At 41.5% G+C, this 12,498-nt stretch overlaps 1 protein-coding gene across 3 annotated transcripts in view; it reads right to left on the bottom strand.

Annotated features, from left to right (window-relative positions):
- fgfr4 (fibroblast growth factor receptor 4) overlaps positions 1 to 10,462 on the bottom strand; it is a 22,921-nt gene extending 12,459 nt beyond the window's left edge. For 2 of the 3 annotated variants that reach the window (XM_016666996.1, XM_016666998.1), the window contains exons 1-4: positions 9,919 to 10,462; positions 4,547 to 4,727; positions 1,151 to 1,338; positions 907 to 1,057 (exon numbers count right to left, since the gene is read on the bottom strand). In XM_016666996.1, coding sequence (XP_016522482.1) covers positions 907 to 1,057; positions 1,151 to 1,338; positions 4,547 to 4,634 — 427 coding nt within the window. In that variant the 5' untranslated portion in view covers positions 4,635 to 4,727; positions 9,919 to 10,462. Of the gene's footprint in view, positions 1 to 906; positions 1,058 to 1,150; positions 1,339 to 4,546; positions 4,741 to 9,918 lie in introns of all 3 variants that reach the window. The other variant, XM_016666997.1, reaches the window with a different exon arrangement.
- Positions 10,463 to 12,498: the final 2,036 nt, after the last annotated feature.

Raw genomic sequence — 12,498 nt, 5'->3', positions numbered from 1 at the left:
TTGGCGTTCACATATCAAACCAAACCCAGACCAAGGTTTGGAGGACCAGAGGTCAGTTAGCGTTCACACCAAACCTCGGTTTGGTCCTCCAAGGAAGTTGCAAGGGGGCAGTTTCAGGCCTGGCAGCATTGGGGGGCATCGCCCGCGCACAGAGTTAGCCGTGCCCCCCTTGGACTGGAAGCTGTTTGTTGTTTTTACCTTAGAATGGCCAACGTCTGTGATTCCTCTGTCCATCTGATACACTAGGGCCTTCCGCACTTCCCATATCTGTGTCCTCTGTCACTTTTATCAGCCACTAAAACGGTTTAATTGTTAACACGTCGTGTCCTGTTTTTTCAAGCCGCCTCTAAACCCAGCATGAGCGCTACGACGCTGGCGCTGGGTTTACACCTGTGGGCAGTGAAGGAGACCTGCTGGTGGGCGGAGCTACAGGTGTGTTAGAGTCATGGCAGCAAAACGCAAAGAGCTTTAAACAGTTTTTCCCCCAAACTAACCGACTGAGGTGAGTAAAGCTGCTGGATGCAGGTAATGTTAGCTAAAAGATGACTAGCTAACACCAATACAGCACGTTAGGCTTGTTGACTAGGAGCCTGTAGGCTACCGATGTTGTTTATGTTCAAAAGCGTGTAGTACTTGTTACACTGAGTAACTTTTTTGGAAAAAAGGTGCTTATATGCCTAGTTTTACTGCACTGTACCTTTTTCTTTTACTTGAGTAGTATTTTTTTTGCTATGTATTCATTTTGCCCCCCCCCAAAATAAGCCGATGCCCCCCGTTAAACTCATCTGGAGCAGTTTTTGGTTTGACTAGCGTTCACACCTCAATAATGAACTGGACTTTCTAGACAAACGAGCTGGAGTTTGGTAGACTGGATTGATCTGAATGACTTAGTGAAGAGTTCCTCACCAGGCAGGACTTCCAACCATGCTGACTGCATGGCCTGAGCTGTCCGCCCCTCCTGGACGCTTTCGGCCATGCAGATGTATTCGCCTGCATCTTCCATGGTGATATTGAGCAGATGGAGGGTGCTGACCTTGGAGCCATTACCTTTCAGGGTCTGCAGAGGAGATGGTCGTTTAGGGAAGGGACTTTATTCTTGGCCAACATTACAAATGAAATGGCAGAGCTTCTGCTGTAGATGAGTTCTTACTGTCAGGGCCTTGATGTGAGGCGGTCCGGCTCCGGTTTGTCCTGAGCTGCTAGATTCTGTTTTCAGCCACTGGACCTTGGTAGATACCGGCCTGTGGACTTTGCATAAGAGTTTCGCCTGGCCACCAACCACCACTGTGGTGTTTTCTGGATACCCTGGTATGATAAGAGCCCTGGGCGCACGGAGATCTGGAGAACACAAAGAGGTGGTAATGGACAGCAGAAGTAAATTTAGAGGAAATCTTTGGCTCTAATTAGTTTGGCTTCTGAAGACAGGCTGTTCATAACACAGTCTGAATTAGCAGCTACAGATTACTGTGGTTTCAGATCACCTCACCAGTATTAAGAGAAAATGTGACAAAAGACAACCTGGAGATTTCCCTTTACCAGGAAGAGAAGCGCACCATGTTGCTAACAAAACTCTGACATTTAATGCTGCCAGGAAGCAGTGATAGAGTGCCCTGATAACCCAGCTACTATGGTGTCACTATCGGCTACAGGGGGCCGCTTGTCCTGAAGCGTCTCTGCTGCCTGGCCGGAGCCCTCTGCCGCTGCTCACTCACTCAGGACCAGCAATTTTCCAGGGCAATTTTCTGTCTGATTGCATCCTGCGAGCACTAAGTGAAAGGGCAATCTGTTCCCTTGTGGGAGTGAAGTGCTGCCTTTCTGTCTAATCACCCAGAGTGCATGCAGGTAATGCTTTCAGGAACAAATAACATGCTTACAAGCTTGTAAGTGGAAAATCAGACATGGAGGATTGGTCAAATGAAGGAAAACACATTCAAAGAAATTGTTTTTTATGTATGTTTTGTAAGAATTCAAAACATGACATTTGTTCAAATTATAAGAGAAGAATCCAGAATCATCTGGGTTCCTACAAACTTTGAAAAGTCTGGGATAGAAGTGGAGAATGAAGCACCAAGTTCAGCCCTGCACACACCCAGACGATAAAACCCAACCTGTCGAATGTTCCTCAGACGTCTGGAGTCCCATCACATCTGTCTGAAAATATGAGTCTAAGATCTGAACCACACGTTAATGAACTTCCCCAGACAGGGACGCTGCCCTGGAGTTGAACTTACGATGGGGTGTGAATTGTCACCCAGAGGCGAAGGGGCAAACAACAAGAGAACCAACACAAACAAGCCGCCCAATCAGCCGGCCTGGCAGGAAGAGACTCAGCTGGGACAATGAGACCTTCATGTCCCCACAGAAACGGCACAACAACAGCGGCGCTCCGTTTGATACCAGAGAACTACAAAACACGTGAAAATCTTCAGCGCTGCTCCTGATTTGCCTTAAAAACAGAAGAAATCTGTGAATTGTCTTTAACAGTGAATGTCCAGGATCTCAGGAGTTAATAAAACTGACAGGAAACAGTTCTGCTAAAGATTTTTATAAATAATAATTCAGCAGCATCCAACCTTTAATTCAGGTGCATTTATTTCAGACAGGGCCTTTTATTTGTTTTATTTTAACAGGGCCATTGTACATTACAAAACTGGAGTACATTTCCAGTAAAAGGCTCAGAAATTTAAGATTAATCTCAGCATATCTAGAAAAAAAAATAGTGGAAATTTCTTAAGTTTGAGAAGTCAAAAATTTGCTAGAAAAAACTGAGTTGAAAATTTTTGACTTCTCAAACTCAGAAATGTCCTTGTTTTCTGTAGAAATTCTCTGAAATTGCTGCAACTGCCTTGAGTCACAGAACGCAGTGATTAAGTTTGCAGGCGGCTCAAACTATTTATGCAAGATTAAATAATGCTGCCATGACCAAGTTGAAGACCTGTGACTAATGTGTTTAACGCTGATTTACATTTTATAAAAAATTTCAGATGTTTTCACGATGCACCCAGAAGTAAAAGTGGGATCTTTTCCGGACATTTTAATGTTGCTGAAACCAAGTGTTTGTTGAGGAAAGACCAGCTCAGTAAGAAGAGCAATAATTTAAAGAAATAAATGAAAAACTTTGTGGGATGGGCGACCCATTGTTCCTGCCTGATATTCATATAAAGTGAGAGCTGCGGCAGCTGATAAATCCCAGAACGGTTCCTGTTCCGGTTCCTGTCCGACGATGTGAAGACGTTTCTGTCATCAGGATGCCTGAAGCCTTTTCTGGAGGCTCCTCTGTCCTGACAAGCCTCAGCTGGCCACGGCGCTTTACATCTGTCATCTGTTTCCACACATCCTGACTAATATATCATCACTGTGTTTTAATCAGACTTAAAAACTAACACCGTGAAAGATAAACATCCCCCATCGGCTTTAATCTGAAAGCTGCTGGTTGGCAGGGAACAATTACGACTGATTAGGTTTTAGCTGAACAGAAACAGAGTAATTGATGCTTCATAGCATCTGCCTATAAAGCATCAATGAAACAGAAAAAGCTCTTCGGCCCGTGGATTTACAATTCCGGGTCGCTGGCCTCACACGCATCAGGCGGCAAAAACACTCCGCCAACGCACGCTTACGACCCATTTGCTCCGACCAACCTGAGACTCAACCTGGAGACTTTTCTAAGAAAACTAAGGTATCACTTTATTTGAAGGGGTGTGAATAAGACTGGCATGACACTGTTATAAACATGACATAACACCTGTTATAAACATGACATAACACCTGTTATAAACATGACATAACACCTGCTATAAACATGACATAACACCTGTTATAAACATGACATAACACCTGTTATAAACATGCAGGGATGTTCATGAATGTTATGACAGTCGTCATGAAGTGCCATTCTGTAAATAATGACACTTTTAATGCGAAGTTGCTCTAAAAGTTGCATTAAAAGTCCATTAAAAATGGCAACTTTGCATGATTTTGTAAATTATGATAATTTAATGCAAACTTGGCATTTTTAATGAACTTTTAGAGCAACTTTGCATTAAAAGTGTCATTATTTACTGAATGACACTTCATGACGAGTCATAGAGATTCATAAAGACTTCTTTATGTTTATAACAGGTGTTATGTCATGTTTATAACAGTGTCATGCCAGTCTTATTCACACCCCTTCAAATAAATTGATATCTTAGTTTTCTTAGCATGGCAGAAAAGTCTCAAGAAAAATAAACTACATGGAATATACCAGAGTTAACAATCCCTCCACAAATTTTACATTTTGACTAAATTTAAGGCCAACTGAACATTTTTCTGATGAAGTAAAGATATGTCAAGGACTTTCAGACGTTAGGGACAGAGGCTCCACGTTTTATGACATTAAAGCCACAAACTTTAATATTTTTATATGACGGATCGACACAAAGTTGTACAAAATGGTGACTGAACAGGATAGTTTTCACAAGCATTTCTACTCTAATACCCCCAAATAAAACCCAAACAGCACCAAGCAGAGCAGAACAGCGGCTCAGGCATCAACTGGTCTCACCTTTGGTTCTGATCTGGGGAACGCTTCGGGCCGCCACTCCGTCCGCCAAGCAGAGCAGGAGGACACACAGCAGGCGGCCGCGCTCCATCGTCCCGACGCACCACCTGAGTTTCACAGGGAAGAAGCAGGAAGCCTGCGAGGGGCCTCACGCATCGGGACCTCAGGGAGCCACAGGAAGTCTCTAAATCTGGATCCTGCAGGAATAAACCAACCAGAGGACAGACAGTGAGTCTGTCTGTCCTCTGAAAGAGACACGAACCGTCCTGAACAAACAAACAAATGCCTGAAGAGAGCCAGTTCAGATGTCCATCTGTCCTCCTGTCTGTCCATCTGTCCTCCTGTCTGTCCATCTGGTCTGTCTCACATTGTCCAGCCTCTCTGGCGTCAGGCTGTTTCTGTCTCACTAAGTTTTTCTTTCTTCTTTTTAGTTCTGGAGTGTAGAGGAACTTTCTGTCTGTCTGATGAAATGTTTCACGTTGTGGTGGGACTTTTGCGGCGGCCATCTTGGGTCCCTGCTGGAGAGGAGGCCGGCCTCAAACGCAGCTCTTTTATAGTTCAGATATGAGCTGCAGTTTGACTGGTCGAAGCTCAAAGTAATTAAAAGAATAAAAATGACTTGTAAATTCTGCATTTGCATATGTAAAATGTTGGCCGATTTTATCAGAGAAGACGGGGTTTAACTGTGATTGGCTGATTTAGATGGAGGAGGCGGAGCTTAACCAGGTGGACTGCTTGATGATGTGATTCGTTTTATATTCGTTGTGTTACCACCCCCACGCCACTAGAGGCAGTAGCAGGTCCGAAAAGATGCGATGAAAGAGCAGATTTAGAAGTACACCGGAAACTACAGAACTTGTTAAAAACTGTGAGAGAAGTTCAAAAACATACCGAGAGAGAAACTCCTTCCTAAAAATGAAGATGTATTACAGATTTTAAAAGGAAAATAAAAACAGGAAACCGCGGTTAATATAGGAAATAGCGCCACCTTCACTTTCGGAGTGCAATGGTCCTGTTTCCAAATAAGGTATAAGACTGACAGCGGTCCGTCCCGCCCCTTCCTGTTTGTTTTTCTCGTTTTGTTTGCCTGCAGCCCAGGCCGTCTGGCTTCTGTTCCAGCTCTGAGTGACGTTCTGTCTGTTTGTCAGTGGGTGGCGCTCCGCCAGTGCAAACTGGGAAAACACTGGAAACCTGCCGGGAGTCGCAGTGGACATGTCTTCTGACTCACTCTGGACTATTTACTCAGAAAATAAAGACCGTATTTTCTGGACTATGGAGTGCACCTCACAATAAGCCGCATCCACAGCCTTCAACTTAAAAGCTGCATCATATGAACTTCTTCCTGTTTCCACAATGAGGGGGAATGAGTTTCTCCGTCGGGCCTGCTGCTAGCATCTGCTTGTTCTAAATGAAAATCAGTGTTTTCTTCTTTGACTTCCAGTGATTCACTTCCTGCTAAAGAGCCCCCTGGTGGTTGAAGAAAAATCCACAGAAAAGCTGCACCGGACTACAAGCTGCATGGTTGGAAACGGGGAAAAGCAGCAGCTTATAGTCTGAAAATATGGAGCTAATATAAATATAAAAGTAGGGCTAGAGAAGACAATAGAGTCTTCCTGTTGATTGACCATCTGAGTTTTCACCTTTAAGATGTGACGATATCTTTAAATCTTTTTGTTTACAATTCCCATAAAAGTCAAAAATTTGACTGAAATTTTGTTAATTTTAAATATTCTTTTTGGCTAAATTATTAGTTTTATTTTAATCTATTAGAGTCCAAATAGAAACACGTGTGGCCCTGAGCAGATTTTAATTTAAATTAATAGTCAAATTACTGTGGTTTATTACATAAATATCAGAATATAAATAGTGCACTGCAAAAACACAAAAGTAGCAGCAAGTATTTTTGGTTTAGTTTCTAGCTCAAACTTGTTAGTTCATTTCAAACAAGACAAAAGTAACTTACAGCAAGAGATAGGAGCTCAGTTAAAGTAAATAACTCCAGAAAATCGATCAAGCCTGAGTGCTACACAGATTCTCTCACGTATTTCACAACCAGCAGGCACTGTGCCGTTGCCTAGCAACCCAGCCAAGCCCGGACCGTTTCCTAGCAACCCAGTTCTGGTTCCACCAGGAGATCATTTTATGAACATGGCATTTTCCCCAAGTTATTAGTGAAAATATCTGCATTTGGAATTAGACCTTTTTCATCAATATTAATGAAGTGTTGACTAAATACAAACTGATATCTCACTGAAAAGTTTGCTGTAAGTTATTTGGTGTTATTTCAGGTGGACTAAGATATTCGGACTAAGAACTGAACCAAAAAACTTGGTAAGATTTTTTTTTTCAGTGTCAAAAGTTTTATTTCTCTGATTTAGTCATTTGATGTCCAAAGTTTTATGACAACACAAACGTTTTTGTTTTTCTGGTGTTTTTGTCTATCATGCTAATATGATATTAAAGTATTTTGTAAACTTGTATGAACTTTTTCTAAGTTCCATCCAATGTTTGAAGAAAATAATAAAAATAACCACAAAAACACCTAAAGATCAGAAATTTTATGATATGTCAAACTCAAATAAATATCAGTATGTGTATCAGCGATACTGGCCCTATGCTTACTTGGTATCGGATTGATAGTAAAATATCGTCAGCTTACTAAAATAATAAGTCATTTTTTGCGAAAAGTTATTTATTTTTTTTGCCTGATTTTTTTTCTGCTTGATTTTTGTTAAAAATGAAGATCAGAGACGATATGCAGTTTGGCACACCTGTAGCAGTAGCAGCCATGTTTGCTTATGCCTTGGGCCGGCCTGTGGTTGTTCAGCAGCAAGCACTTCAGAGGAGTTCTGAATCTCAGTTACATATTTAGAGAAACTCCTCATATCCACGGCTGGGCATGGTGTAGGAGGTGTCTTGCTGTGGGGTTGTTAGCCCGTTAGCTGTGCAGCGAGGTGAAGTGAAGTCGTCCTGACAGACAGACCGGCGGCGGGCTGTCAGGGAGCCACCGGAGCAATGCAGGGATTTTTCTGTTTTTTTGTTTTTCTGCGGCATGCTGCGCCAGCTGAGCTTAGGCGCCAGACCCAAGCGGCGCACACATGCCGCTTGGAGAACAAGCTTTGCTGAATGAAACGTATTCTTTATCAATTAGGGCCTGGAAAACTTCCCCCCCGTCTCTCTCTCCTGTTGCTGCTAATTCCTCCCGATGGCGGCTGAACTGCAGCCGGAGCCAAAAACACTTCCACTGTATGCCGCTTTCTTTTTATTATCCACATCTAAAACCGGAGGGAAGCGGCATCGCTGGCGTGTTTCTGCCACATAATTCACACTTAATAAACCCGACCAGTCAGCCTCCATTTAAATACCAGAGCTAACGCTTCCTAGGCTGCTGGCCATTTCGTACCGACCGTGTGTCAATTCTTACACGAAAAATGCGATTTATCTGAAGTTGTACCAAGTTTTTTTTATCATTTAACAATGGTGAGACTCTAATAATAGCATCTTTATTATCATAATAAATCCTGTTTAAACATTAAAACAGAAAATCCCAATCCGATTAACTGTTATTCTGATTTGTTATGTACTTTGTAAAATAATATTTATCTACTGTATTATGAATATCAACTTTCTAAAAGAAATGACTCATGATTGGGAAAGTGTTTCTGTTTTAATCCAATTTTAACATGTTTAGCTCCGGCGCTAATGCTGAAGTTAAACTTGCTAGCAAGCTAATCTTATCCCCGAGGTGTCCGTGGTTAATGGATGGTAAATTTTAGTTGTTGTAAGAGAAGTGGTTTACATTCCACCATGTTGGAATAGATTTTAAATCAATCAATCAATCAAATTTTATTTGCACAGCACATTTCAGCAGCAAGGCATTTCAAGGTGCTTTACATAATTAAAGAAAAAATAAGAACAGCAGGTGACACTGAATAAACAGTAAAAAAAGAAAAAGATTAAAAAAGATTTTTTTAAAAAGATAAAAACATAAAAAAGCTTGCATCCAACTTTAACTAGATTAGCACCAGAGCTAATGCTAAACTCAAACATGCTAGCAACCTGAGCTTCTTATTTAGAGGCAGTTAAATAACAAAGCTGTTATTGTGAAGGGAAAGGTTTACTAAGCTGGATAGTTTCTACCCAACTAAGCAACAGCACAAAAGCTAAAGTCAAGTTTGCTATTCTTTTAGCCCTGCAGCCATTGCTAATGAACTACACTCCCTACTTGTGGTTTTCAGGAAACAGCTTACATTCCAACATTTTTGAATAGATTTAAAGTGTTTTTAGTCCAATTCAAGTTTGCTAGCAGGCTAAACATTTGAATGAGCAGCGCACCCTAGCTGTTGGAACAGGGAAATATTGTTTTACTATTTCAGCCATGTTTTTTTCACAAAACTACCAATTTAAATTAATTTTAAATGTTTGTTGGAATTTATCAAATTTATTTTGCTGTTCAGTTAAACTTTCTTATCTTTGCTTAGAAATAATTAAAATCTACCATCAACAAAATCTACATCAGTCTTAACTAAGTTCCTCCAGTTTGTTTTCTGAGTTTCCTGCTCCGTTCGCATGATTTGATGTTCTTCTTCTCTCTGCTGTAACTTAATGCGGGTTTTACACCAATAAAAACAAGTCGCTTAAAAATGATTTTATTTCGGTCGGGATTAGCTGCGACTGCGGCCTGACCGAACAGGGACGGAACCAGAACAAAGTGATCCGGTAACAGTTTGCAGCGAAATCCAAAGTTTTTATCCATAATTCACGAAAATATCCAACGGCGTGTAAAGGTTTATTTACTTACACACAGCGGTTTGCTGGCAGCTACGAAAAGGATTAAGTTAGGAAACATCCGGGAACGAAATGACTCGGAGCCACTGAGACACCTGCGCGCTTCTGCCAATCAATAACTTCGATCAGTCCGGCGGATCATCGGACCCACCGGTGATCAGTTTAAAGCAGACGGCAGTCAGAGTTTCATTTTTTTACTCTTTTTAAACTTTTAATCAGATCGTCTCAGAAACACCGGGAAGACAAAAAAAGTCATATTTTCTGTTGTTTTTGTTTTTTTGTTCCTGTTTCAGGTTTGAAGCTGCGGTGACAAAGTTCAAACTCCGCTTCTCTGTCAAACATATGAAAGGTTCGGTGTCAGCTGACTCAGTTTGGCGTAAATCAAGGCAGAAAAACAAAAACTAGTTTCATTCTCCGCTTCACAATATAAACTAGCTAATAAATATTCCATATATGGAGCTTTTTGATATTTCCTCTAAAACCAGAACTCAGATTTAGGAGTTGGTAGAAATAAATATGTAAGGTAAATGAGCTTTTAGTGTAAAATGAATGAATGAGTGAAATCCCGGCTCCGGGGCAGTTTGTACCCACCTCTGCTCCCGGTTTGCCCCTGCAGAGGCGGGTTGGGGTAAATCACTGGGAGTCCCGATCCGCTCCGGGGAATAGTGAACTCTTCATTGGGAATCTCCTTCCATGAAGCAAGTCCGTGAATCCAAATCAAACTCAACTGGACGCGTTTGAACAAATCAAGAGGAAAAATTAAAAACGCTCCAGGAACCGGGAGCAGCGGCTGCTCCGGAGATCTGCTGCCCGGGCAAGGAGCTCTGATCCCGGGGCCAAAGTCCGCGACGTGTCGGGCTGCTCAACCATCCATGGAGAGGAAATCAGCAGCAACCGAAACAGACAAAACCTCCCTGCTGCTCCGATATGAGGACAGCTGGAGAGAAACAAGTCCGTTGGGCTCCTGGTGACTCTGCGCCTTTACGCAGCGCTCCTGGAGGCGCTCCGTCCCTGGACCAGCGGCTCCTGGAACCGGGTCGGAGCTCAGTCTGCAGCCGAACCGTAGATCCGGTCAGTCTGAGAAACAGAGAGACACGACTGCGACCTCCGCGCTGCAGACCTGACACAAGACTGGCTGCTGGCCGGAATCACAACAACAATGGGAGAAGAGGAGGAGCAGAGGTGGGGGGCGGAGGGGGGTACTCCAAGGAGAGTACTCCGCCCCCCCCCACCACCCCCAAAGGATCCACTCCCAAACACTCAGACATTTACAGATTAATCTCTGAAAAACAAAAAAATCTGAGTTTCAAAAGCTGAATATCTACAACTTTCTGAAATATTTAGTTTCAAAAGTAGATTTTTGATTTTTGGAAATTCAGTAATTTTCAGTTTCACACGTCGAAATTGATTTGAAGGTTTTTTGAAAATCAGGAATTTATATTTTTCTATAGTTTCTGAAATGTTTCTCTTTTCCATCTAAAGCGGTTCTAACCTCCCACTTCCTCCAAACTTTACTTGAACTATGCCACAGCCCTTAAAGCAGCAGTGTAATGAAGAGCCTGAATCTCATTTTAGAGTCGAATCGTTTAACAGAAAAACTTTGTTTCAATTGCAGAAATGCTGTTGGAGTCCAGATAAATCCCAATAATCATTTCTACCGTCTGAACGCGCTGAGGTTCATTTCAAAGCTTCTACAAAATAATTAACATTTAAAGGAGAAGCTGCATTTGTAAATGTTGCAGTCTGAACTAAACCGCTGATAAAACTTTTCACTGATTCTTGAAGCTTTGTCACATCACAACCAGAAACGTCTTTGGATTTCAAAAAGATTTTACTCATCATACCAAAATAAATACATAACCTGAAAAGTGTGGTGTGCATTTAATGAACACCCAAGTCAATATAATACAAAATAATTAACATGTCTGCTGCAGTTACAGCTGCAGGTTTCTGTGAAAAGCTTCCCACAGCATGATGCAACCACCACCATGTTTTCTAGAGTCAGAATAGAAATATCCTTTATGGGCCAACAATTATCAAGTTTATTTGTGAAAAAATATTTCAGCAACAAGGAAGTCCAAAATGCTTTTTTGTAATAAAAAACAACAGAAACAAATTATGAAATAAATTTTAAACTTGATAGAACAAAATGATGACTACAGATTGTTTTTTTAGATTGTTTTGTGCTGAACTGTCAGTAATTCCAAGAAAATATGCAGAAATGTGAAAAGTTTCTTCTTCAGTGCGAGCGGAGTGTTTCCTGCTGCAGGATGAGAGTCAGCTGCTCGTTCGAGACAAACGCCACCAAATATATTCAGAAAGTCAATTCTCTGTTTTTACAGTGAAAAGGAAAACAGGAAGTATGAGGGGGAATCTGCACTGCAAAAACAAAATTTTACCAAGTATTTTGGTTGAGTTTCTAGTGCAAAATGTTTTTCTACACTTAAAATAAAACAAAACTAAACAACACGAAGCTTTACAGCTTTTAGCTCAATAATTCCTTAATATTGATTAAATAAAAATTGTTCTGGTGCCACCAGCAGGTTATGTCATTATAACGTAAAAAAAAGTTTTGTTATGCACATTTTTCAGTAAAACCAGAACTGGGTTGCTAGGTAACGGGTGGGCTTGACTGGGGTTGCTAGGTAACGGGAATAATCTCCCAGTGGAACAATGAATTTATTTATTATTATTCAGGAATTATTTACTTAAAACAAGCTCGTGTTTCTTTCTGTAAAGTTAATGGTACGCCAGTTTTGTATAAAAACATTTACTCTAGAAAGTTGAGAAAAATTCCGGGAAAATTGTATTTTTTGCAGCGTGCAGTTATTGGTTAGGTTGTGAACAGCTCATGGAGGTAAAACAGAATCAGGAATCAGAAACTTCTTGTACTGAAACCTCAGCAGCAAAACACAGTCCAGGTTTGACCTTTGACACGGCGCAGCTTTACAGCAAAAGTCAAAGTACACAAACAACCGAGTCCAAGTGGAAGTCATAAAGCAGATAAGAACTTCATAAGACTCCGCGTGTTTGGATCCAACCTAAGAGCCTGCAGCTAGCTCACATTAGCTTACCTAGCGGCTGGCTGCAGCTAGCTCACGTTAGCTTCCCTAACAGCTGGCTGCAGCTAGCTCACGTTAGCTTCCCTAATGTCTGGCTGCAGCTAG

This window comes from Poecilia formosa, unplaced genomic scaffold (genome assembly GCF_000485575.1).
Source record: "Poecilia formosa unplaced genomic scaffold, Poecilia_formosa-5.1.2 Scaffold872, whole genome shotgun sequence".
Taxonomy (NCBI): domain Eukaryota; kingdom Metazoa; phylum Chordata; class Actinopteri; order Cyprinodontiformes; family Poeciliidae; genus Poecilia; species Poecilia formosa.
This window is presented reverse-complemented; position numbering and strand designations above follow the sequence as displayed.